The sequence below is a fragment of the Myxocyprinus asiaticus genome, chromosome 10 (assembly GCF_019703515.2).
Source record: "Myxocyprinus asiaticus isolate MX2 ecotype Aquarium Trade chromosome 10, UBuf_Myxa_2, whole genome shotgun sequence".
NCBI lineage: Eukaryota > Metazoa > Chordata > Actinopteri > Cypriniformes > Catostomidae > Myxocyprinus > Myxocyprinus asiaticus.
In genome coordinates, this window is record NC_059353.1 from 36,601,490 (window position 1) to 36,627,957 (window position 26,468).

The 26,468-nt window shown below is 42.9% G+C and overlaps 1 protein-coding gene across 1 annotated transcript in view; it reads left to right on the top strand.

The window, feature by feature from the left end:
* Positions 1 to 929: 929 nt before the first annotated feature.
* Positions 930 to 26,468, top strand: part of LOC127446903 (low-density lipoprotein receptor-related protein 1B-like) — a 491,131-nt gene continuing 465,592 nt past the window's right edge. Inside the window, exon 1 of the mRNA XM_051708221.1 lies at positions 930 to 1,081. Within this exon, the coding sequence (XP_051564181.1) occupies positions 988 to 1,081 (94 nt within the window). The 5' untranslated portion in view covers positions 930 to 987. The remainder of the gene's footprint in view (positions 1,082 to 26,468) is intronic.

Consider the following 26,468-nt stretch of genomic DNA (forward strand, 5'->3'; position numbering starts at 1 on the left):
AACGTGATCTGTAATTGTTTTTTGGTTTCTCTGGTCAATCAATTTGCGAACAAATTTGCGAAAAGGGAATAGATATTCAATAATCAGCTTATTGACAATCCTCACCACCACTAGGTGGGCTGAGCTACCTCAATAAATGGCCCTGAACCAACCATGACATCTGATATGATTAGCTTAATGGTTAGTTTATGTAAAGTTTGTCAAGAGAAAACTTTGATGTTGGCTTGACAAAGCCTTGTCTGAAATTTTAAAATGGTTTTAAATGTCTGTGGGTTTAACAGGCCATACAGTCAGAAAGAATGCCAGATAGATAGATAGATAGATAGATAGATAGATAGATAGATAGATAGATAGATCACATACATTTCCTTTATTAAAATAACGTCTTGCATAGGAGGCTAGCTAAAATGCGATGCCTGTACTGTATCGATATGAATTTCTGTTTGTTGATTAAGTTGTAACAGACTATGTTGGATTTTAGGGATTTAAAAAACAAACAAAAAACAAAACAAACAAACAAACAAACAAACAAACAAACAAAAAACAAACAAAAAAACAAACAAATAAAAAAACAATCAGCTTAAAGCGTAGGCAAGTAGCCTACAGTATTTTAGCGATTTCAAGTCAAGATAATGAATGTCGACTCTCGAAGTTTTAATTAGCGCATTTCCTCTGTTACCATCCTTTACGCAACGTCAGGTGGCTGGAAACCGATAAAAGTCAAGAGAAGCTCATAGTGCGTTATTGTCCCCATCCATCCATCCGCACACTCTCCGTCTCTCTCCCCCTCTCTCCGCTCACACTGTCTACTGCGAGCTCATGTGTGCGCGCGCCTAGAAATCCATCTGAATGCGTGGAGTGAAGGAGGCTCGGTGCGCTCTGCAGACAAATTCCACTTTTCATTTCTGAATAACAACGCTCTACCGGAGGGCTGGGATCGGACTTCAGTGCAAGAAGTGCGGTGGCCTTCACCCTCACTCAGCAACGATGCCCGAATATATCCTCATTTTACTCGTCATACTGGGATTCGGGGATATATTCTCAAACGTCCAGACACTGAGAGACGCTGATTCAGAGCAAGGTAAGAAAGATGCAGCTGCCCTGTTGTGAAACTTACAACGCAGCTCGCGCCCATAGACCATGCAGTTGAATTCCTTCCTATAATGTATCGGCGAATGTCACCACGCGCTTTGTGTTGCTTCATGTTTTAGATGCTGCTTGAGCATTTTTTCGACAATTTGGATTTGATTAAATGAGCTGGAGATTTCTCTGGTGTGCTGTAGTAATCGATGGTGTAATTCAAATCCTTACACAGTATGTAGCCTATTAGTGACTAGTGTAGTGTAGACTGCTAGTGGTGCGCTTCAAACTAGGAGCTTACATTGGTGACATACTAATGGTGAAAAAGATCAAGCCCGTATATTCCTTGTATGGTGTGATTTTAAGGTGGACAGATACTACGTAGGCTACACTGTAAAAAGTGGTAACTTGCCATTGTTAACTGAAGGAACCATTTCTTCCTGATCTAACCCTTAGAAATTTGTTGATTTACAATTAATGTGTTCAGATTGATTCAGTGATGTTTAACAATATTTTTGATGTTAGATGTTATCACATGAATTTTTTTTTCTGTATATGTCCTTGGATTTAGTTTCCAGATAGTAAAGCCTTAGATCACCATAGACTAGAATGTTGTTTCCAAGTTATTATGGATGTTATGCATGTTGCAACTTTATCTAATTCTACAAAGTTGTCTTGTGAAATGAATTGTTCGGACTAAAGAGCATAAGGCTTTGGATAATGTGTAACAACTGTGAGATACACTGTCAAAATAATCTAAATCAATACATCATTGCTGTTTATTTTAAAGCCAGGTAGATTTAATGAATCTTGATTGCAACGAGTCTTTTGTTCACTTGCAGCAAATTATTGTGCAAATCCCTGTTCGCCGTCGGATTGAGATAGATAGACCAAAGATTGTCAGCGAGTAGCACGGTACGATCTGTCAGGATTGTTTCCCCCTTGTGCTCTGAGCAGTAGACTAGCAGGTCTGCAGATGATACAGAGTTGATTCAAGTCTCAAGTAGGCTACCACACATGAATGCATACACTTTAGGGAGTAGAACCAGGCAGTTATGGCAAGCTTATTGTTTATAACCAAAAACAACATGTGTAAACAATGTCTCTGCAGTGATTAACTGCCCGTTTTGTTGCTCTGTATCTTTTGCTATTCATTTCTTGCCAGACAATGTAGTGTTGTAATTGTAAAGGTGATAAAAATGTATTGTAATTTAAAATGTGATTTGTCAGTAGCACAGTAAAATCAATGTTTAATCGGTAAATTAACTACAGTGGACACATCTTTAAAAGTAATTCAGAGTGATGTTACCAGCATGAGTGATTACCATCGACCCTCACAAAAAAATAAGACTGCCATCTTTATATGCCATTGTGTTTTATATGTATGTCAACATAAATTTAATATGACTGACTTGTTCATGTGCCTCTGGAATACCTGATGTATTTTACTGCATCTCAGAATACATAGTGTACATTTGAATGAAACACATTGGGAATCATATTCTTGTTTTCAAGTAAAAATAATCATTAATGGGATAGTTCACCCCAAAATGATAATTATTTTATAATTTATTCACCCTCATGTTGTATGGAAAAACTATGCAATTAAAGTGAATGGTGACTGTCAGTCCCTAACTTTCCCCATTTGAGTTTAATGGAAGAGAGAAAGTCATGATTTGTGTCAACATGTGGGTGAGTAAATGATAACAGAATTGTTATTTTTGGTTGAACTATCCCTTTAAGACTTTTTTCAATTGTGATTTAACAATCCACGTATCAAAGGGTAAACTTGAAGGTGGTTCCTCGCACACGTACCCTGAATCTTTCTGTGTCTTCATCCAGGTGTACTTACAGAAAGAATGTGCCATTTTCAAATGCTGCATGTTCATCATATCAGCTCAATGTAAATGTCACAGTGCCCTGCAAAGAGATTATCTGAATAGTGGTACTCTTAAACTTGTGTTCACCTGCTAAATGCATGCATTTATAGCTACAGCATTGTGATGCCTCTGGTAAATGCTAATTCTCATAACACCCATTCACTTATTACTTATTATAAAAATAACAACAACAGTTGCAGCATAGTCATTGGTATGGTTGTGACTTTGGGTCTCTTGGGATGTTTGATAAAACTGCTCTCTCTCTCTCTCTACAGTCTGTTTAGTGAATCCTTAATCATTGTTTACCATCTGATCTTGTGTATCACAGTCAGGAGTTTACAGCACTGGTGCGGGCAAACGAACTGAGTTTACCCAAACCACACTTCATTATATCAAAACCTCTTTTATCTGATGATGACTCTCACTCGAGATATTTATCAGCTATTACAAACAGTTCAAGGTTGCTGGAAATGTTTCCTCCTTTAAGAGAGCGTGGCGTGCCCAAAAAAGGCAGGATAAGCACCATCCTTTCGTAATGAAATCAGAAGGATGGCCCCCAGAGTCTAATTGTTTGAGATTTTTCTAGGCATGCTGTGCTGGGCTTATTGTCTAACTGTGATTTTTACCTGTTATTGGAGGAAAGTCAATAAAGGCACAAACCGTGATTGTTTAAATGACCTTAGTCATGCAAAGGCAATGCTGATCTGCTTCACACTACATATGGGAAACACTTTTGTGAAACCCAAGGGAAGGGCAGATACTGTGGTTGCATTGGACTTCTACCTCACCGAAGCTGAAAAACAGCTGACCTTCTCACGTTGGTCCACATTAATTTTCATAGCTGGTTTGCATTAGTGTCTGGAAAGTCTTACTTCAAAAAGTGCTTGATTTTTATATCTGCCATATGGAGCTCATTCAAGGGGTATTTTTCTGAGTAGTCATTAAAACATCCATGCCTGAACTTCAGGTGTTTCTACCCTGCCAGCCTGGTTAGTGGTCCAATGGTCTCAGTGTCCCAAGATGATTATAAGTGCCACAACTTGGATGAACTGACAATACATATTCATCTGATACGTTTTAAAACAGGATGTAATAAGGCATGCTAATCCAGAGCCAGAGTACATGAATAAAAATGGTTTAGAATGATTAAGGTGACGAAGAAAAGCACTTAGGTTTTGCTAAGAGCAGCACCATTTTCGTCTGAAAGTGATTCATTTAGCACGTATGTGGCAGTCTTCATTGTTTTTGTTGGCGTTCCAATGCATGGGCCATTTGGTCCAATTGAAGCTTCGTTGTAGTTGGCCACAGATTCACCTTAGTCAGTAAGGGTCTTGACCTTTGTCGAATTGAGTGGATGTGGCTGTGCTTTGCAGTTGGTTCCAATCCTGCATTGCTCAGGTAATCTGCTGGCCTATGACATCATGTGCATCTGTATTCTGTGTTGACATGCTGAGACCAGCTTCTGTGTGACCTAATGGAGAAGGTCTTGGTGCTTTATTGCACCAAAGGGTTTTCAATCAGGTCTTAGGAAGAAAAAAAAAAAAAAAACAGGTGAAGAAATCAATGAGTGCCTAACATGCTTTCACATGCAGTAATCAATGCTTGAGCAAAGACTTTTGGATGCATTTTAAGGTGTAGTTCATCCAATAAGGACATTTCTTTTACCATGTACTCACGTTCACGTTGTTCCAAACCCATATTACTTTCTTTCTTCTGTGAACAACTAAAAGAGGCATTAGGGCAGAGTGTTAAATTAATGGTGACTGAGGCTGTCAGTCAGCCTAAAATCTCCAACATCTCAAAACGAGTAAATTATGACAGAATTGTCATTTTTGGGTGAACTATCCCCAATAGTGAAAATTGGAGTGTGTATATGTTTTTAGTTTTGTGGATTTATGCACCCATTTTAATTGGATCTGGACGAGTTTGCACAGTTTTCAGAAAACAGTGTTTCTATCAGTTGTTACATCCGGTAGAACACATGGTGGCACAGTATCATAGAAGAGTGCTTGGCTAATTACTTTTGGGCTGGTGGAGCAGACCCATGTTTGTGCTTGCTCACTGTTGGATGAATTATTCAGAGGTTTAAGATGAAGCTTTTCTGAAATTTGCAGCATAAGTAATGTGATTAATGAATCACTGGATCTTTTTCTCTCTCTCTCTCTCCATTTTTTTCTTGTCCTCGGCAGAGCAGCAGCAGTCATTGTAAAGCGTAAGTAAAATACATGCAAAAAATTTAAATCTGAATATGAAAAATAAGAATAAATGAATCATGGTTATGAAATATTTTATGTGTTTTATACTGAAAATTAAAACTTAAATGAAAGATTAGCAAGTATTCTTAATGAACAAAATAATGTGCTTTGTTGAAGGCAGAGGGAAATTAGAATTAAGAATGTTAATGAAACCAAATACTGTACATAGACTAATGCCTTCAATGAAAAACTGTAATTTTATTAGTGTTGTTGTTATTGAGTAATTTTATATCACTCTAATTGAATGAATATCGATATAGTTATTTTAGCTTAAAATTAAAAAATTTATTTATTTATTAAAATACATTGAATTAAATACTGTATGTTGCACATGTCCTGCTCTTGGTGGGCAACATGAAGGAGAGGCAATACTCATATTAGCATAAAGAAATATATTTATTTAAAGGAAAAAAAATACGGTTTTCAAAGCATCCAAATAATAGTCAAACGAGCCCCCAAAAAGTACTGGAAGGAAGGGGAGAGACCTAGCACTGGAAGGAACCGATTTTTTATCCTTGTGCCCATCAGCAGAGCAATCGTGAAAGCACGCACACCTGCTGCCACTCTGCGAAGGTGAAATGGAACACAGAGAAAACACCATACAGGGCCATCACATACCCTCCTTTAAGACAGAGGCCTGTTTTAAAAGGACTCTGCAAACACATTTCCTGATCAAAAACATTAAAAAAAAAATACAAAAATTCAAAAAAAAAATTTGACATTCCCCCAAGGCCATTCATACAGCCACTCCCCAAATGAAATTCCAAAATATACATCAAAAACTGTCTAAGTTATTGTATCCAGCACTGCTTCATCCATCCAGCTCCACATCCTAAGTTCCAACAATCCCCGGCACCTGGAAAAGCAACATTTAAGGAAAATAGGGACATGGAGAATGGAGAAGAGGAGAGCAAGCATAGACATATTACTCCAACTCAATAGGAGAGCATGACAAAGTGTTTGCAAACACATTATCTGTACCCCGAATATGGCGAATCTGTTAGTTGTACGGCTGCAAAAATGAAGCCCAGCACATAAGACGTTGATTGGGTTCTATAACGAGTGCAAAAAGGTGAGGGGGTTGTAATCTGAATAGACTACCACTGGAAACAACCCTCTACCCACATTCAGTAATGCCCAGATAAGACCTAAAGCTTCTTTTTCAATAGTTGAATAATTCAACTGATGTTGTTAAAGTTTTTTGAAAAGTAACATACGGGCCTCTCCACACCATTCTCATCTGTCTGCAAAAGTACAACCCCAACTCCTACGTGACTTGCGTCAACTTGAACTTGAAAAGGCTGATCCAGCCTTGGCGCAACCAAAACCGGCGCAGTACTTGGCAGCATTTTAACATTCTCAAAAGCCTGCTGACAATGCATAGACCAATCGAACTTCATGCTCTTCCTTAAAAGGTCTGAAAGAGGAGCCAAAGCAGTTGAAAAATTAAAACAAAAGCTCCTATAATATCCGACAATACCCCAAAAAATGCACAAGTTCATTCTTATTCATCAGAGGCTAAAAAGAATCATTGGCCAGCACTTTAGCTTGCACAGGTCAAACTTGTCCATGCCCCACAATTTTACCCAAATAAACAACCGTTGCTTGGGCAAATTCATATTTGGCCAAATTAATCGTAAGCCTGGCTTCCACAAAACGGTTAAAAAGTACTTCAATCTGTTGAAGATGTCATTCCCATGTGTCGATATATATGACAATGTCATAGAGGTAAACAGCACATCCATCTAACCCCAAGAGAATGTGATTCATTATATGCTGAAAAGTAGAAGGGACGTTGCGGAGACCAAAATTCATAACCTGATAAGAATACACCCCAGATGGAGTGATAAATGCAGAAATTTCTTGAGCCCGAGGGGTCAGCGGGACTTGATAATACCCTTCAAGCAAATCAAATTTACTTACAAACCAAGCCGAACCACGTGGTCAATGCAATCATCCATTCTGGGCAGTGGGAAAGAATCTGGCTTCGTCACAGAATTTACTTTCTGATAATCCGTACAGAAACTAAAAGTATTATTAAGGAGACACGGCGATGCCCAGCTAGAATAAGATGGTTCAGCCAACCCATTATCCAACAGGTATTTTACTTCACCATCTAAATACTTCTGTTTTTCAGGAAAAACTCTGTAAAAACACTGACAAATTGGTCGTGCATCGCCCATATCTATATCATGCTCAGTTACGTTTTGTACACATGGGAATATCTGAGAACAAAGAAGGGAACATTAAAATTAGAAACTTCAATTTTGTGCAGGTGATGGAGAAAACCATCCAGATCTGACAATTTTTCCACATTTTTCAGCCTTGGCTGTAACACACAGTCATTGGGACTGACATCATCCTCTACAAAACTCTGAGGAGAACAAATGGTCACTTTACTGCTCACAGCTAGTGCAGCAGTTTTCACATCAGTCACTTCGGAGCTAAAGGTTGACATATAATAAGGCTTCAACAAATTAAGGTGGCAAAGCTGAGTAGAGTGTTTGCGGTCCGGAGTAGAGATCAAATAATTTTGTTCTGAGATCTGGCGCATCACAGAATAAGGACCAGAATATTTAGCCTGAAATATGGACCCCGGAATTGGCAACAATGCCAAAACCTGGTTACCCACATTAAACACTTGAGATCTGGCCCCCCCGATCATACCATCCATACCATTTTAGCTTGAGCTTAATACAATTAAATCCTCAAATGTTTTCACCTCAACAGCACTACACCAATGGTTAAAAAAAACCTTTAAGCTCCCTGGCCATCTCTACATGCGTTTGCTTGTCTCCCTTCTTCTAACTTCTAAACTGCTGTCTATAAGCTTCAGGGACTAATTCATACACTTTTATAACTGCTTCTTTTACCACCTTGTAATTTTTCCTATCAGTCGTGGATAATGAAATAAACACTTCCTGTGCTTTCCCAGTAAACACACTCTGTAGTACAAAGCGCGCTCAGAGTCACCCCAGTGCCGATTATCTGCAAAACTTTCCGTAACTTACCATACAATGTCAACGCGAGCAAAAACAAACAAAACGAATGGCCTCAGTAACTACTTTCAACTACGCACATCCATCAATCAATCAATCGCGGTGTGGCTATTTGTGTTGCATTATGCGAAGGGAGAAAGATCTTATCAAAGAAGCTTCCCCACAAAAAAAAAAAAAAATAAAAAAATAAAAAAACAAATCTAACTAATCTTTACCCTAGTTTTCAGTGTGCCCACATTACGGCTTGACTGCGAACACTCGCTCCGCGTCTGGCACATGAAAAACAACAAACTAAAATTAAAAAGCTCTGGGTGTCACGGCAGGGTGTCACATAGCTCCAATAATTATTATTTCTTCCCCACTCGCACTCAGAACCACCCACACTTACCACTGGACGTCTGCATTGAATTTATTCCCCCAAAACACAGAGACGATCAATGCTTCCCCTCACTCCCAACACTTCAAACTCAAAATCCTGGACAAGCCTCCATATGTTACACATGCCTGGCTCTTGGTGGGCAACATGAAGGAGAGGCAATACTCAGATTAGCATAAAAAATAAATTTATTTATAGGGGAAAAAAAATGCATTTTTCAAAGCATCCAAATAATAGTAAAACGAGCCCCCAAAAAGTCCTGGAAATAAAGGGAGAGTAATCAGGAAAGCACCCACACCTGCTGCTACTCTTCGGAGGAGAAATGGAACACAGAGAAAACACCAGACAGGGCCATCACACTATACAATTGAAAGGGAGGCTTCTTTATCTCATTATTTTCACTTGTTATTTGGAACTTGATTGATGCAAACCAAAAGATGATTATTCATAATAATAAAGTCTCAGATTATATAACATCAGAGTAAACAAAAGACTCAAAACTGCAAAACTAATATTATAAAATGGATTCCGACTTTATATTATGTTTGGTTGACGTTGTTCACGTTTGAAGCCGTTGTAAAATAGCTGATACACACACACCTGCGAGTGGATCACAACATTAGCTGAATTTGATATTACTGAGTTGTGATGTTGCTTGGCAACCATAAACAACATAAACTATTGTGACAGGTCACTAACTTTCTTCTTAAAGAGGATCAAATCAATCAAATCAAATCACTTTATTGTCACACAGCCATATACACAAGTGCAATGGTGTGTGAAATTCTTGGGTGCAGTTCCGATCAACATAGCAGTCGTGACAGTGATGAGACATATACCAATTTACAGTAACATCAAATTAACACAACACAATTTAAACATCTGTTATACACATAATTACACTCAACAGTATACAAATAATAACATACACTGTACAGTATACAATACGCACTATATAGATACACATTATTCAATAAAAATAAAAAATAAAAATATATAAAAAGTATATATATATAGAATGTACAGTATTGTACTGTATTGACATTCAAGCTGTCGGTTGATAGTCAGTTGTTAAGAGAGAACATAATATAATAATAATAATATAATTTATGACAGTCCGGTGTGAGATATAAGAGTAAGGGTAATAAAGTGCAGTGCTGATGTATTTTGATCGTGGGAGATCAAGAGTTCAAAAGTCTGATTGCTTGGGGGAAGAAGCTATCATGGAGTCGGCTGGTGCGGGTCCTGATGCTGCGATACCGCCTACCTGATGGTAGCAGTGAGAACAGCCCATGGCTTGGGTGGCTGGAGTCTCTGATGATCCTCCGAGCTTTTTTCACACACCGCCTTGTATATATTTCCTGGAGGGAGGGAAGCTCACCTCCAATGATGTGTCTGGCAGTTTGCACCACCCTTTGCGGTGCTTTGCGGTTGTGGGCGGTGCTATTGCCGTACCAGGCGGAGATGCAGCCAGTCAGGATGCTCTCTACAGTGCAGGTGTAGAACCGTGTGAGGATGTGGCGGTTCATTCCAAACTTCCTCAGCCGTCTCAGGAAGAAGAGGCGCTGATGAGCCTTCTTCACAACGACTTCAGTGTAGATGGACCATGTGAGTTCCTCAGTGATGTGGACACCCAGGAACTTGAAGCTGCTGACTCTCTCCACTGGTGCTCCATTGATGGTGATGGGACTGTGTTCTCTGTCTTTTCTTCTGAAGTCCACCACAAGCTCCTTTGTCTTACTGATGTTGAGGGAGAGGTTGTGCTCCTGACACCAGTGTGTCAGAGTGTGTACCTCCTCTCTGTAGGCTGTTTCATCATTGTCAGTGATCAGACCTACCACCGTCGTGTCATCAGCAAACTTAATGATGGCATTGGAGCTATGTGTTGCCACACAGTCATGTGTGTACAAGGAATACAGTAGTGGGCTGAGAACACAGCCCTGCGGGGCTCCAGTGTTGAGGGTCAGTGATGAGGAGATGTTGCTGCCTATTCTAACCACCTGGCGTCTGCTTGACAGGAAGTCCAGGATCCAGCTGCACAGCGAGCTGTTTAAGCCCAGAGCCCGGAGTTTCTCATCTAGCTTGGAGGGCACTATGGTGTTGAATGCTGAGCTGTAGTCTACAAACAGCATTCTCACATAAGTGTTCCTTTTTTCCAGGTGGGAGAGAGCAGTGTGTATTGTAGATGCAATGGCATCATCAGTGGAGCGGTTGTTGCGGTAAGCAAACTGCAGCGGGTCAAGAGAGAGTGGCAATACAGAGCAGATGTAATCTCTGATTAGTCTCTCAAAACATTTGCTGATGATGGGGGTCAGAGCAACAGGACGCCAGTCATTTAAACAAGTTATTTTTGATTGTTTTGGAACAGGCACAATGGTGGATGTTTTAAAGCATGTGGGGACTACAGACAAAGAGAGGGAAAGGTTGAAAATATCCGTAAAAACACCAGCCAGCTGGTTCGCGCATGCTCTGATGACACGGCCCGGAATGCCGTCTGGGCCAGCGGCTTTGCGGATATTCACCCGTCGGAAGGATCGGGTTACATCCACTACAGAGACGGAGAGTGAACTAACCTCTGTAGCTTCAGCCGCGAGAGATCTCTCCGCGAGGGCGGTGTTATTTCCCTCGAAACGAGCATAAAAAGTATTTAACTCATCCGGTAGAGAGGCAGCAGTGTTCATGGCAGAGTTTTTATTCCCTTTAAAGTCCGTGATGATGTCAATTCCCTGCCACATGCTTCTAGAGTTGGTGGTGTTAAACTGTCCTTCAATCTTACTCCTGTACTGGCGTTTTGCGGTTCTGATAGTTTAACTGGCTTGTTTATGCTCCTCCACGTTCCCGGAATTAAAAGCGGAGGTCCGCACATTAAGTGCCGCGCGAACATCGCTATTGATCCATGGTTTCTGATTCGGATAGATTCGTACAGTTCTGGTCGGAACGACATCCTCTACGCACGTTCTGATGAAACACATTACGCTATCAGCGTAAAGCTCGATGTCGTCATCAGAGGCGGACCAGAACATCTCACAGTCCGTATGATCAAAACAGTCTTGTAGCGTAGAGTCTGATTGGTCTGACCAGCACTGGATCGTTCTGAGGGTGGGTGCTTCCTGTTTTAATTTCTGCCTGTAAGCGGGCAGAAGCAGAATGGAAGAGTGGTCTGATTTGCCAAATGGTGGGCGGGGAAGGGATTTGTAGCCATCCCAGAACGGAGAGTAGCAATGGTCCAAAACCCGGTCCCCTCGTGTGTTGAAACTAATGTGCTGGTGATATTTTGGTGCGACTGATTTTAAACTGGCTTTATTAAAGTCCCCGGTCACAATGAACGCGGCCTCAGGGTGCGCGGTTTCCTGCTTGCTTATAATCCCGTACAGTTCCTTGAGTGCCCGGACTGTGTCGGCTTGTGGGGGGATGTACACAGCAGTGATAATGACCGCTGTGAATTCCCTCTGTAGCCAGAATGGTCGACACAGAAGCATAAGAAATTCCAGATCAGGAGAGCAGAAAGACTTGATAGAATGTACGTTCCTCTGATCACACCAGGATTTGTTGATCATAAAACATACACCACCACCTCCGCTTTTACCTGAGAGGTCTTTCGCTCTGTCCGCTCGGTGCACGGAGAACCCCGTGGGTTCAATGGCTGAGTCTGGAATCTCCGCAGACATCCAAGTTTCCGTAAGGCAGATAATGCAGCAGTCCCTTGTATCTCGTTGGAAAGAGATCCACGCTTTCAGCTCGCAGAGCTTGTTATCCAGAGACTGAACATTTGCCAGTAGAATAGTTGGTAGTTGGGGTCGATTTGCGCGGCGTCTTACTCTGATGAGAACGCCGGCTCTGTTTCCCCTTTTCCTCCTGCATTTCCGCGGCCGTGCAGCCCAGATAAAGGGCTCTGCTTGCGTGTTTGTAAACAGCGGGTCGGCATTGAGGAATGTGAAGTCCGGTTTATGGTGTGAGATTGCTGAACCAATGTCCAAAAGTGTTTGTCTGTCGTAGACAATAAGGCAGACAACATCCAAGACAAAAAACATAAGAATTGTGAACAAAACAAACAAAACATTACTATGTTGTGTCGAAGCTCGCAACGCAGCAGCCATACTTGGCGCCATCTTGAGTCCAAGAAGCGACACTTCTGCACACTTTTCAGTCTACACAAACGGGTTGCTTTTCAGCTCAACATAAGCTTTCAGCAGTCAGCTTTGTGGGTCTATCTCTCTCTCCTCTGGTGGTTTGGACTGCTCTTTTAACCCCCTCCAGCTCTCACTGCAACACAAAACAGCTGTTAGAGGTGATTTTCCCACAGGTGTCACTACTTACTGCTCTTCCTCTCCTGGACTCGCTCTCCACAGACATCACCTGGCCACGCCAACAAACCGAACGTAAGCGTCACAAATTGGTGTAATCCAAACGGTGCAACCTGAACGGTTTGGAAGATGCCGTCTTTTCACGGTATATGGGAGTTAAGGGAATATGCTAATATCCCTTAGTTAAATCCAGTGTAGAATAAAAGTAACCCATGCCTAACCGATCGATCAGCTCATCAATCCGAGGCATCGGGTACACATCAAATTTAGACACTGCATTGACTTTTCTATAATCCACACAGAACCAGACCGAGCCGTCGCTCTTAGGAACCAAAACCACCGGGCTGGCCCAGTCACTGTGGGATTCTTCTATTAACCCCATATCCAGCATGACCTTTAATTCTTCCCTAACCACTTCTTTTTTGTACTCGGGTAATCGGTAGGTATGACTACGTACCACTACCCCTGGGGTCATTTCGATATGGTGCTCTATGAGATTCATACGATCAGGAAGAGGCGAGAACATGTCAGAGAATTCACCTTGCAACCTGGCAATCTCTGTGACTTGGGATGGTGAGAGGTGGTCTCCACAAGTGGGTGAATCAATTGGTGGCTTTTAAGTTCACCTCCGGTCCAAGCTCCTCCACCTCCAGAACCACCATTGCCAAAGTCACGGGGACCGCCTCTCTCCATGGTTTTAGGAGGTTGAGGTGGTAAATCTGATGTGCTCCGCCTCTATCTGTTCATTTCACCTTATAATCGATTTCCCCAACTTGCTGTGACCTCAAAGGGTCCTTGCCACTAGGCTAGTAATTTAGAGCTCGATGTGGGGAGCAGTACAATAACTTTATCTCCCTGTGTAAATTCCCGTAGCCGAGTACCCTTATTATACAGCTGGCTTTGACGTTTTTGAGCCTGGAGCAAATTCTCCTGTGTTAATTGCCCCAGTGTGTGGAGTTTTGCTCTCAGATCAAGAACGTATTGAATTAAACTTTTGCTGTTTGATGGTCCCTCCTCCCAATTTTCCCATAGGATATCGAGCACGCTGCACGGTCAACGCCCATACAATAATTTGAATGGGGAGAACCCCGTGGAGGCTTGCGGGACGTCTCTTACTGCAAATAATAAGGGCTCAAGCCACTTGTCTCAATTTTGAGCATCTTCGTGCACGAACTTATGATTCATATTCTTTAGGGTCTGGTTAAATCGTTTCGACCAAGCTGTCCATTTGGGGGTGGTAAACGCTGGTCTGAATCGATTTAATCCCCAATAATTTGTACAGTTCACGTAGTGTACGTGACATAAACGTAGTGCCCTGATCAATGAGGATTTCTTTCGGAATCCCCGCTCGGGAGATTATTCTGAAGAGTTCCTCCGCAATACTTTGCGCTGAAATGTTGTGCAGAGGCACTGCTTCCGGATACTGCATTGCGTAGCCCACCAGAACAATACAAAGTGATGTTTGCATGCCGTCTGACTCTAATGGTCCGACGAGGTCCATACCAATTCTTTCGAAGGGGACCTTTATTAATGGAAGGGGGTGCAATGGTGCTTTTGGTGTGGCCGGTGGATTCACCAGCTGACTTTCACGGCATGCCGCACATTATTAACAATTGGGTTATATCCTCCTTTGTCTGAGTGTCCTGCGCCATTCAATACAACCGATCTTTGATAATTGAAAAATATGGATATGTAAATGTAATGTCTGGCTGGAGGCATTGACCATCAATCACTTTCACTTGATCAAAGGCGTTCCCCTGCAGGGAATCTTCTAAGGGCTGGGGAAGCTGAGACTTCCTCCTCCCTTGTGTCCTCCTGACGTGGAGCTGACATACACGGCCCTGCCCAGCCAGCGAATCACACACTGATACGTTTTGTTGCAGGACACATCCACACACATTACCCATAATGAAGTAGTAAATGCTGGCCAATTCGTACCCAAGATTAGTGGATGGGAGATGTGGGGACTAACCGCAGCCTCGACACTATGCTTTTGTCCACGGAATTTAATAATGACCATCACTACAAGGCAATTTTAAATATGCCCATGCACACACCTTACCTTCACCCACCGGCTTGTATCCAAAGCCTCGGAATGAACCAAGCTTGGGTGAATGGAGGTTTGATTACAACCTGAATTCACCAAGGCTTGGTATGTACCCCCTTAATACTCACAAGAATCCGGTATGCTCCTGCTCGATCAGGGGTGGCCTGTTGCGTGTCTGGAACCCGGACCAATGTCTCCATCTCCATCATGGGGCATTGGTCCTGGAAATGCCCTGGTTCCCCACAGCTCCAGCAGACTTGCCCAGACTTCAAGTTCACACCCGTGGCAGCGGATTCACCAACCTGTGAGGGAGAGCAGAGAAGGTTAGGGAAAACCGGTGGGTTTGGTGGCCCACGGGACCGGGGAACCGGTTTTGCAGGGAATTTCCAGGGAATAGGAACAGGACGAGGAGAAGGAGAGGGGAAGGAAGGAGAGAGAGAGGGAGGGAGAGAAATAGAGGGCTTGCCGGCCATATGATCCTCAGCCAGCTGGATCGCCTCATCCAGCGATGCTGAGCAGTGGCACTGGACCCATTCACCCATCCCTTTCGGTAGTCGGTTGATCAGATGCTCCAGTACCACCAGGTCGACTACTGTCATGGTGTCATGTTCTCCTGCCAGCAGCCACCGCCGGCAGGAGTCACGGAGCTGTTGGGCAAAGACAAATGAGCAGCTGAGCTTGCCAGCGAACCGACCCGTTGCAAGATGGCACATTTCAAGTCCTGATACCCCAGGAGCTTGGTGACAAGGAGTTGTTGGGATGCCAGTTTGAGCAGGCGGACCGCCCACTGGGACTCTGGCCATCCCACTGCTCTGCCGCATGCTCAAACAGCTCCATGAACACCTCCAGGTCATCCTCTGGCACCAACTTGGCGAGCGTGAAGTAGGTCATAGTGGGGGCGGCGGCCGAGGTTGAGCCAGTGGAATTCCCCTGGGTTATCAAGCTCTGTAGCACCTGCTGGTCCTCTGCTTGAGCTTGAAGGATGACCTGGAATCACTGCTCCTGTTCCTGGCGCAGCTCAAGCGAGCTTGATGTTGCATTTGATGAATGCTGGTGAGGGTCTTGATCAGATCAGCGAAGGGCGAGGACTCCATAACAGAGTATCTTCCTCCAAATTCCCGGGTTTCGGCACCACAGTGACAGGTCTGTAGCTTTCTTCTTATGGAGGAAGTGAGGGCCGGGTAAATATTCAACACTTCTTTATTTTGCACACTTTTCAGTCTACACAAATGGGTTGGTTTTCAGCTCAACATAAGCACACGCAGTCAGCTTCGAGTGAGATCTATACTTTCTAGAGCCTGACCGATATGGGATTTTTGAGACCGATACTGATTTTAGAGGGGGGAAATTCACTGATTACCGATATGGTGGCCGATATAACTAATTTTTGAGCTGGAATGAAAACAGACCTTTTCTATGTGGATTGTGCACCAATATGACTATGCAAAGGTACTCAGAAGGCTGCTTTCTTAAACAAATATTTTTATCAAAGGATATTTGACATTATTATTATACATTGTCAACAAATTCTAGAAATGAACACTGAGAAAATAAAGAATAAATAAAAATACAATAAATAGCTTAATAAACATCAGTACTGTATGTTTAGTATAAGTCAATTGCTGAGCATTTAAAGAATAAATAAAATAAAATAAAAATCAGTACTGTATGTTTAGTATCAATCAATTGTTGACCATTTAAATAAAGAATAAAAAATACAATAAATAGCTAAATAAACATCAGTACTGTATGTTTAGTATCAGTCAATTGCTGACCATTAAAATAAAGAATAAATTCAAATAAAATAAATAGCTAAATAAACATCAGTACTGTATGTTTAGTATCAGTCAATGGCTGACCATTTAAATAAAGAATAAATTCAAATAAAATAAAAAGCTAAATAAACATCAATAGTACTGCTTAGTATCAGTAAAATGCTGACTATTTAAATAAAGAATAATGACCGCACTGACAAACTATAGCTGGCTAACAGCAAACGTGTGATCAACATGAGTGACATGGTTGTCAGGGACAGAGTTAATGTTATATTAGTTATATAAAATGATGGGATCATTGTTTATTAGCTTTCCAGTATGTATTTCACAAACTAGTTAGCAATTTACTGAGAAGACACAGCTGAACTCCACGGAACTCCGCCCTGTCTGCAGAGCCACCATCAGTTCAGCTCTGTAAACGATGGAGTCGGAGTGCGCTCTGCTGGAAAACTACGCTATGACACCAATTGTAAAGCATTGTTTTCTGCATTATATGTTCTGAGAAAAAGTTTTCATATCTGCGCATATCGGTAAACATATACGCCGATGCCAATATATCGGTGAAAGGCTAATACCGATATATCAGTCAGGCACTAATACCTTCCTCTTGTACTTTGAACAGAATAGATATATCTGTTCAGCCCACCTTTTAGAAATGCCAAGGGTTTAGAAGGGTTAAAACTAATATTAGACTCAGTGTGATGTATTCAGACAGTAGACCAGAGCTGCAGAGATTCCACAGTCTGTGAGACAGTTTTATCCCGGGGCTAAAGTATGCCTGTAAGTCTGACAGTTTGAGCTCTGAACAAGTAGTTTGGGCACCCTCTGGAGGCATCTTATAGCCTTATAGTTAGCATGTAGCATCAAGACAGTGTTGAATCTTAAAAATTAAAAAATAAAATAATCATAATACTCGTTTGACACAAGCGTGAGGCTGCAACCAAAGGACCTTATCCCTCTTACTCATTTATTCAGACCATAAGGTCGGCTGTGGTTTTCAATGTCACACTGCAGATGTTTATTTGTGCAGACACCCGTAGGTGCCCTGTGGATATTAGTGGTTCAGTCTTTTGACGTGGCAAACAAGACCACACACCTCAGGAGAGAAAGTCCAGCCCATGGCCAGAGGAGCCTTTGAGAGAATGACTCTCCCAAAACACCCCTGCATCATGCCTGCTGTTGAGGCAGTGATCTAGGACCACCAAAAAAGATTAAAAAAGCCCCCCACTGAACATCGTGTCTGTCTGAGATTACATATAAAGACAGAAGCAATTGAGACAGCGTAAATAGATAGAAGAACTGTGGCGAATTCTCCAAGAAGCTTGGAACATCCTATCTGCCAACAACCAAGAAAAACTGTGTCCAGGTGTACCTAGGAGAATTGGTGCTGTTTTAAATGCAAAGGTGGTCACACTGAATATTGATTTAGCTTTTTTATGTTTACTGGACTTTGTATAACATTAAGTGAAAAATGAAAACTAATTATTTCATTATTTTTGAAGACATCCTCACTATGCAACATTTTTCACAAGTGCCTAAAACTTTTGCATAGTACTGTACCTATTTCAAATGCATCCTCCAAACCTCAGTCAGGAAATGGACCTTCAAAAGGATTTGGGGTAGTCTGCATTTAGGCTTTCTTTTATCCCAATACGCTTTGATAGAATTATTTATTTGATTATTATTTATAAGATTATTATAATTTTGCTCGTTTTGATTCAGATTATTTAGAAGTGCAAAGACCTACTCTACATGCAGTTTCATGCAGCTTGCATTCCCTTTGTTTTCTGCTATGGAATTTTCCCATTTATTATTTATATATATTAGTGGTGCACCGATCAGGAAATTTGAGGCCGATACGATCTCTGATTTTTTTAACACTAAGATCGGCCGATAACTATACCGATTTTTTCTTAAAGTGCCTTTGCCACACTTTTGCAAGTTATATGCTAAAGTTATATGTTTATGCCCCACACAGTAAAATTACGGTAACACTACAAAAAGGTTCCGTTTGTTAACATTATTTAACAACATTAGTTAACATAAACTAATTAACTTAATATTAGTTACAGCATATACTAATACATTTTTAAAATCAAAAGTTGTATTAGTTAATGCACATTAATGCACTATGAACTAACATGAAGTAACAATGAACAATTGTTTTTTTATTAACTAACATTATGATTAATAAATGCTGTAAAAATATATTGTTCATTGTTTGTTCATGATAACTAATCCATTAACTAATGTTAAAAAAGAAACCTTTTTATTAAATGTTACCAAAATTACATTAAAATTACATTAATTGTGAATTGCTAACATTTAGTTGTATTGAAAACAGTTATTAATAGTTATGTTGCCAATATCAAAAGGTCATTGTGACATACAGGCAACCAAAAACCATGAGAGCATCACACACAGCAGAGATACTTTCAAAAATAAGAAATATATATCAATTGCAAACTCTAAAACTGCTCTAGTGAGAAATAATTAATATCTATGATTTGTTTACCTCCTTTGGTGTCTTGTTGTAACACAAACCGCTAATTATTAAGCAAATGCGTAAAGATACTGTGCCTTTATTGAAGGTTAAACTTTCATATCTGTTATTAGTGGTATTGTGACCAACATTAATCTGATTTAAATCGGGATCATCACAGAATAGCACTGAGATGAGTGACTGATGAGATATTGAGAGCACCTGGAGAGTGCGCATCTTTGATTGACACCAAGAGTGCTCATGTTAAAGAGAGTAAAGCTAAAAGCACTGATGAAGGCTCAAACAGTCTCTATCGCTCCACACAGCGTCTGATTGTCATGACTCGCGTTATATCACATGTACTCAGATTTGAATCTGCATGTTTATTTGTTGTTTAATTCGTTTTTTACCTGTTAGCAGCTTTCACCCAATTAGCTACAGTCCTGTTTACAGCCATATGAGAATTTGAGCTGGGGACCGATTGGAGTACGTGCAACAAAACATCTGTTTTTAGATTATTTGGACATGCTAAAAGCCAGGGCTTTAAATAACGATTATTGTGTGAATTGAGTATGTTAATGTTAATCTTAAAATTATAATCTTAAACCAGCCCAAGATGATTTGCTGGTCTTAGTTGGTCTATCAGATTGATCATTCTGGTCTTGTTTGCAGGTCTTAGAGGGGTTTAAGGTGCTTTTCAGATAGTCAAACCAGCTAAACCAGCTGAACTCCTGCTTGTCCAGGCTGGAAGACCAGCTACAGTAGACCATCTTAAACCAGTGTGAGGGTAGAGCATTACTGTATGTCTACCCATACATTTGTCAATGACCCAAAATTGTTGATATTTATTGCAGGGAACCCTCATCCATGTTTTCTTCATTTTGTGTTTACATTGACCGCAGAGTAATAGATGAAAATTGAAATGGAGAGTATTTTGCTATTGATTTATTTGAGGAGCCTAACTTTAAGAATTATTTCAGCTCTATACTTGAATGTAGTCACTTTGACTTTGAAGCTGTTTGCATCTCAGGCACAAGAACAAATAACAAATCCTAGTATGGATGCTAATATAGACGTTTAGCTGCCCAAAGCATTTTGTGATTATTTACTGTAGAATCTCCATGATCACTTTGCCACTGGCAGCAAAAACAAGCAATTAGTTATGTAAGAGACGGATGCTGTGTTCCTAGTTACTGTATATTCCCATAAAAGCAGGTTTATGTCACGACAGTCATTTTAATGGCAAATTGAAACCATATTTACTAGAATTTGTATACATTATTTGTTTATTCTATGTATAGATATGAGGATGAGCGGTATAACCAAAATCTTAAATCACAGTAATTGATAAGTATTTTTATTTATATCACAATAATAATATATACTGTATCACAATGTATCACAATGAAAAAAGATTAATATACAGTATTAACTCACCATATGGTAATCAATTTTTTCTTTCTATTTGGAACTTGATGGACTAAAATGTTATTTATAATAAATGAATGATACATGTCCTACTCTGTGTTTTCACATTTCTCCATGTTTTTCATGTCCACTGTTATCAAATCTACCACATTATACAGCAAATCTCTACCAGTTGACACATTTCTTACATCGCACCACCCAGCCTTATGCAATATGACGCATGTGGTTAACTTCTTGTCTCGCTTTGTTTTGAAGTCCTATCAACAACTATATTGCACTGCACATCTCCTATCTGTTTGTTTTGGTTCACCACCTGCTCTGGTCTGTCACAGATGACTTCTTACTGTTTCTGGCTATTTTTGTTCTAATTAGAGCTATGCTTGCTTGATTTTGTTTCTTTTCTTTCTTTGCTGGAGAAGTGCTTTCACCCTCTCTGCATCTCCGATTCACCTCTGCGCTCTGTGAAACACTGGAGATAAAGCACTCTGCCACCTGAACCCTGACTGTCTTTCACTGCCAGTGCTCACTGCTAGATAAATTACAGTGATTTGAAATGTTCTTCTATACTCATAATGTACAAAACAGAATGGAAGGAAAGCAAAAAGAGAAGATAAAATGCTCCAGGCCTGCACAGTTTCGGTAACCATGTTTATATTAACTGAGCGTAATGTGTTATCTGGGGAAAAGTTTGGATTCAGTTAATTTTCGCCCTACCAATTTTGGAAGTCTTGCATTTGTGTAACCAGCTGGATTCAGAGTAATGCTCCCCCACAGATACTTGTAAAAATAAGGGTTCCATTTTCAACCAAAAAGGGCCTTTCAGTCTGATGTCAGGAGAACCGTCCACAAAGATCCACAAAGAACTTTATATTCTCTAGTTCTTTAGAAAACCATCTACACATATTGAGCACTTTATTGGGAACACTGTGGTCCTAATAAAGTGCCAGACTTCTGCTATTGGAACACTTCCGCCTCAAGGTTCGACGTGTTGTTCATTTTGAGATGCTATTCTGTTCACTACAATTGTACAGAGTGATTATCTGAGTTACCGTAGCTTTTCTATCAGCTTGAACCAGTCTGGCCATTCTCTGTTGACCTCTCTCATCAACAAGGCATTTCCATATGCAGAACTGCCGCTCACTGGATGTTTGTTGTTTTTGGCACCATTCTGAGTAAACTCTAGACACTGTTGTTCGTTAAAATCCCAGGAGATCAGCAGTTACAGAAATACTGAAACCAGCCCACCTGACACCAACAATCATGCCAAGCAGGCATAAATAATCCTATGGTCGTATGTTACCTTGATTTTGACTTACACCTTATCTAAGAGAGAAGGAGTGATAGTATGTAATGCTGTGTAAGATTTAGACCATCAGGGCTTGAATGAACCCCATAGGGGTTAATAAATCTACCAAAGGTTGAGTTTACGTTCTTTCATCAGCTTTCTGTGATGTTTAGGTAAAATTTAAGTGATGTTTGTATATGCTAATACAAAGTTGCATATGGAATTTATTCACATTGACAAGCAATGTAGTTTTTGGCTGTTTAGGGTAACACCAATGGAAAATCTGGATGGACGTTTGTAAAAGAGGACGCGAGAAGCAGTTTTCCTTTTTCAGGTGATGCTTTTATTTCCCCTTTTCCTCGACACCACTTTATAGTTACGTTCATACACTCTATCCACACTAACACACACACACTGCTTCTACAAACAACTTCCACTATTCAGGAATGGTCACTCTGGCTCAGTTCTGTCATATCCAGTCTCTCACTCTGAGCGTTGTGTCGCTCTCTTTATGCCGCTCTCCCCGTGCTCACTGAAATTAGAGACAGGTGTAAGACATAATTTAGCTCAGGAGTAAGCGCCCTTACCGCTTTCTCTCTCTCCGGAGAGATGCTTGACCACGCCCCCGCTGCCACATATCCCCACCGCCCGACTCAGGCCGGGGCGACATCCGGCCTGCCTACCACTCCCCCCCCATTCCTGGAAAGGAAGTCGGCGACAGCCATCTGCGCCCCCGGTCTGTGGACCACCTTGAACTTAAACGGCTGAAGAGCCAGATACCAACGGGTGATCCGGGCGTTAGTATCTTTCATGCGGTGGAGCCACTGGAGTGGGGCGTGATCCGAGCAGAGGGTGAAGGCCCGCCCTAACAGGTAGTATCGGAGAGTGAGGACCGCCCACTTGATGGCGAGACACTCCTTTTCCACGGTGCTGTACTTAGTTTCCCTTAACGAGAGCTTACGGCTAATGTACAGCACCGGGCGCTCCTCCCCCCCCACCACCTGCGAGAGCACGGCCCCCAGCCCCCTGTCTGAAGCATCTGTCTGTAAAACAAAAGGGAGAGAGAAGTCAGGTGAATGTAACAGCGGCCCCCCGCAAAGTGCAGCTTTAACTTGCGTGAACGCCTGTTGACACTGCTCCGTCCACTGGACTGGATCTGGAGCTCCCTTTTTAGTGAGATCAGTCAGCGGGCTGGTGACGTCCGAATAGTTAGGCACAAACCTCCTATAATAGCCAGCCAGCCCCAGGAACTGCCTCACCCCCTTTTTGGTCTTGGGTCTCGGGCAGGTCGCAATCGCCGCTGTCTTGTCAATTTGGGGACGCACCTGCCCGTGGACCAAGTGGAACCCCAGATACCGTACCTCCACTTGCCCAATCGCACACTTCTTCGGGTTCGCTGTGAGCCCCGCTCGGCGCAGCGATCTCAGAACCGCCCTCAGGTGTTGCATATGCCGCTGCCAATCATTGCTATAAATGATGATGTCATCTAAATAGGCAGCGGCGTAAGCTGAATGCGGCCTGAGGATTCGGTCCATGAGATGCTGAAACGTAGCCGGGGCCCCAAACAAACCGAACGGAAGTGTCACAAATTGGTGTAATCCAAACGGTGTGGAGAAGGCGGTTTTCTCACGGGAAATTGGTGTCAAGGGGATCTGCCAATAACCCTTTGTCAAATCCAATGTTGAATAAAACCGAGCAGTGCCTAACCGATCGAGCAACTCATCAACGCGAGGCATTGGATATGCATCAAATTTAGACACTGCGTTGACTTTTCTATAATCCACACAGAATCGCACAGACCCGTCGCTCTTAGGCACTAGAACAACTGGGCTGGACCAATCACTGTGGGATTCTTCTATTACCCCCATATCAAGCATCGCATCCAATTCCTCCCGAACAATTTTCTTTTTGTGTTCGGGTAGTCGGTAGGGGCGGCTACGTACCACCACCCCCGGCTCGGTCTCGATGTGGTGATGGATGAGGTTTGTACGTCCTGGTAGAGGGGAAAACACATCTGCAAACTCCTGTTGCAACCTGGCAACCTCCGCGAGTTGGCTCGGTGAGAGGTGGTCTCCGCAAGTGACCGGGGTGAACTGTTTATGTTTTGAGCTCACCTCCGGTCCGAGCTCCGCCTTCTCGGGAACCACCGTAGCCAACGTCACGGGGACCGCCTCCCTCCACAATTTTAGGAGATTGAGGTGGTATATTTGACGTGCGTCCCCTCTATCGGATCGTTTAACCTCATAATCGAGATCTCCCACTCGTCGTGTGACCTCAAAGGGTCCTTGCCACTTGGCGAGTAATTTAGAGCTCGATGTGGGAAGCAATACAAGCACTTTATCTCCCGGTGCAAATTCCCTTAGCTGAGCTCCCCTGTCATACAGTCGGCGCTGTCGTTCTTGAGCTTGGAGCAAATTCTCCTGTGTTAGTTGCCCCAAGGTGTGGAGTTTTGCTCTAAGATCAAGAACGTACTGAATTTCATTTTTACTGTTTGAAGGTCCTTTCTCCCAGGCTTCTCGCAATACATCAAGCACGCCGCGTGGGCGTCGCCCATACAGCAGCTCGAATGGGGAGAAGCCAGTGGAGGCTTGCGGGACCTCTCGTACTGCAAATAACAGGGGGTCAAGCCATTTATCCCAATTTCTAGAATCACCGTGCACGAACTTACGAATCATGTTTCTGAGGGTTTTATTAAATCGTTCCACCAGGCCATCCGTTTGAGGATGGTATACACTGGTGCGAATCGATTTAATATTTAATAACTCGTACAGTTCGCGTAGTGGCCGTGACATAAACGTTGTGCCTTGATCGGTGAGGATTTCTTTCGGAATCCCCACCCGGGAGATTATTTTGAAGAGTGCCTCTGCAACACTGCGTGCTGAGATGTTGCGAAGAGGCACTGCTTCCGGATATCGCGTTGCATAGTCCACTAGGACCAATACAAAGCGATGTCCGCGTGCTGACCGTTCTAATGGCTCGACGAGGTCCATCCCAATTCTCTCAAAGGGGACCTCGATCAAAGGGAGAGGGCGCAATGGCGCTTTTGGGGTGGCCGGTGGGTTAACCAGCTGGCATTCGCGGCATGCCGCACACCACCTGCGGACATCGCCGCCAATGCCCGGCCAATAGAAACGGGCTATTAGACGGTTCAGTGTTTTCCTTTCTCCTAGGTGACCTGCCATAGGATTATAATGAGCCATCTGGAATACCATTTCCCGACGGCTCCTTGAAATCAAAAGTTGGGTTGTATCCTCTTTGGTTCGAGTGTCCTGTGTCACTCGATACAACCGCTCATTTATAATTGCAAAATAGGGATATGAAAGTGCGATGTCAGGCTGGAGTCGTTGACCATCGATAACTCTCACTTGGTCAAAGGCGTGTTTGAGGGTTTCGTCTCGCGACTGCTCCAAAGGGAAATCCCCCTCAGGGAATTCCCTGAGAAGGGGAGGGGTCGCAGCCTCTCCCTCTCTCTCGTCATCATGACGTGGAGCTGTCGAGGATGGCCCCGGCTCCGCCTCCCCTGCCAGAGCATCGCACATCACACATCTCCCTATTCTCACACAGGACCCATCCGCACAAATTCCCTTTAATAAAGCTTTAAAATCAGGCCAATCAGTCCCCAAAATCAGCGGATGGGTGAGGCGGGAACTAACCGCAGCCTCCACTCTATGCTTTTTCCCCCGAAATTTAATTGTCAGGGTCACCACTGGATACTTGTGAATATCCCCGTGTACACACTTCACCTTCACCGTTTTGGATGTGACCAATGCCTCGGGTTGAACCAGGCGTTGGTGGATAGTGGTTTGATTACACCCGGTATCCACCAACGCTTGGTGAGTACCCCCCTTGACACTTACCGGTATCCGGTACGCTCCGGCCCGGTCGGGGGCAGCCTGTGGGAGGTCAGAGACCCTCACCACCGTCCCCAGCTCCATCAGAGGGCACTGATCTCGGAAGTGGCTCGGGTCTCCGCACCTCCAGCAGGCCGGCCCAGGCGCCACGCCCGCACTTGAGTCGGCGGGCGCCCCCCCCCTGAGGGGGAGAGCGGCGGGGCACTGGAGTAGGGGAAGGTGTCGCCTCCCACACCCGGGGAACTGGTCTCAGGGGCTGGGTTCCTCCTCGTCTGCGTGGGGCAGGAACGGGACCTGGAGAGAGAGCAGACGAGAGAGAGAGAGGGGAGGGGGAAGAAACAGAGGGAGGAGAGAGAAGGTAGGAGGGATCTTCTGTCCTCGGGATTGCCGCCATGTGGTCCTCCGCAAGTCGGATAGCTTCCTCCAACGACGCCGGGTGGTGGCACTGGACCCACTCCGCCGTTCCTTTTGGCAGTCGAACTATGAACTGTTCCAGTACCACCTGGTCGATAATTCCCTGGACGTCGCGATCCCCCGCTAACAGCCATCTTCGGCAGGCGTCACAGAGCCGCTGGGCAAAGGCAAATGGGTGGTCAGAGCTTTCCAACTTCAAGCTCCGGAAGAGTTGATGACTTTCCTCCGGAGTGCGACCAACCCGTTGCAAGATGGCTTTTTTTAGATCTCCGTAGGCCAGGAGGCTCGACGC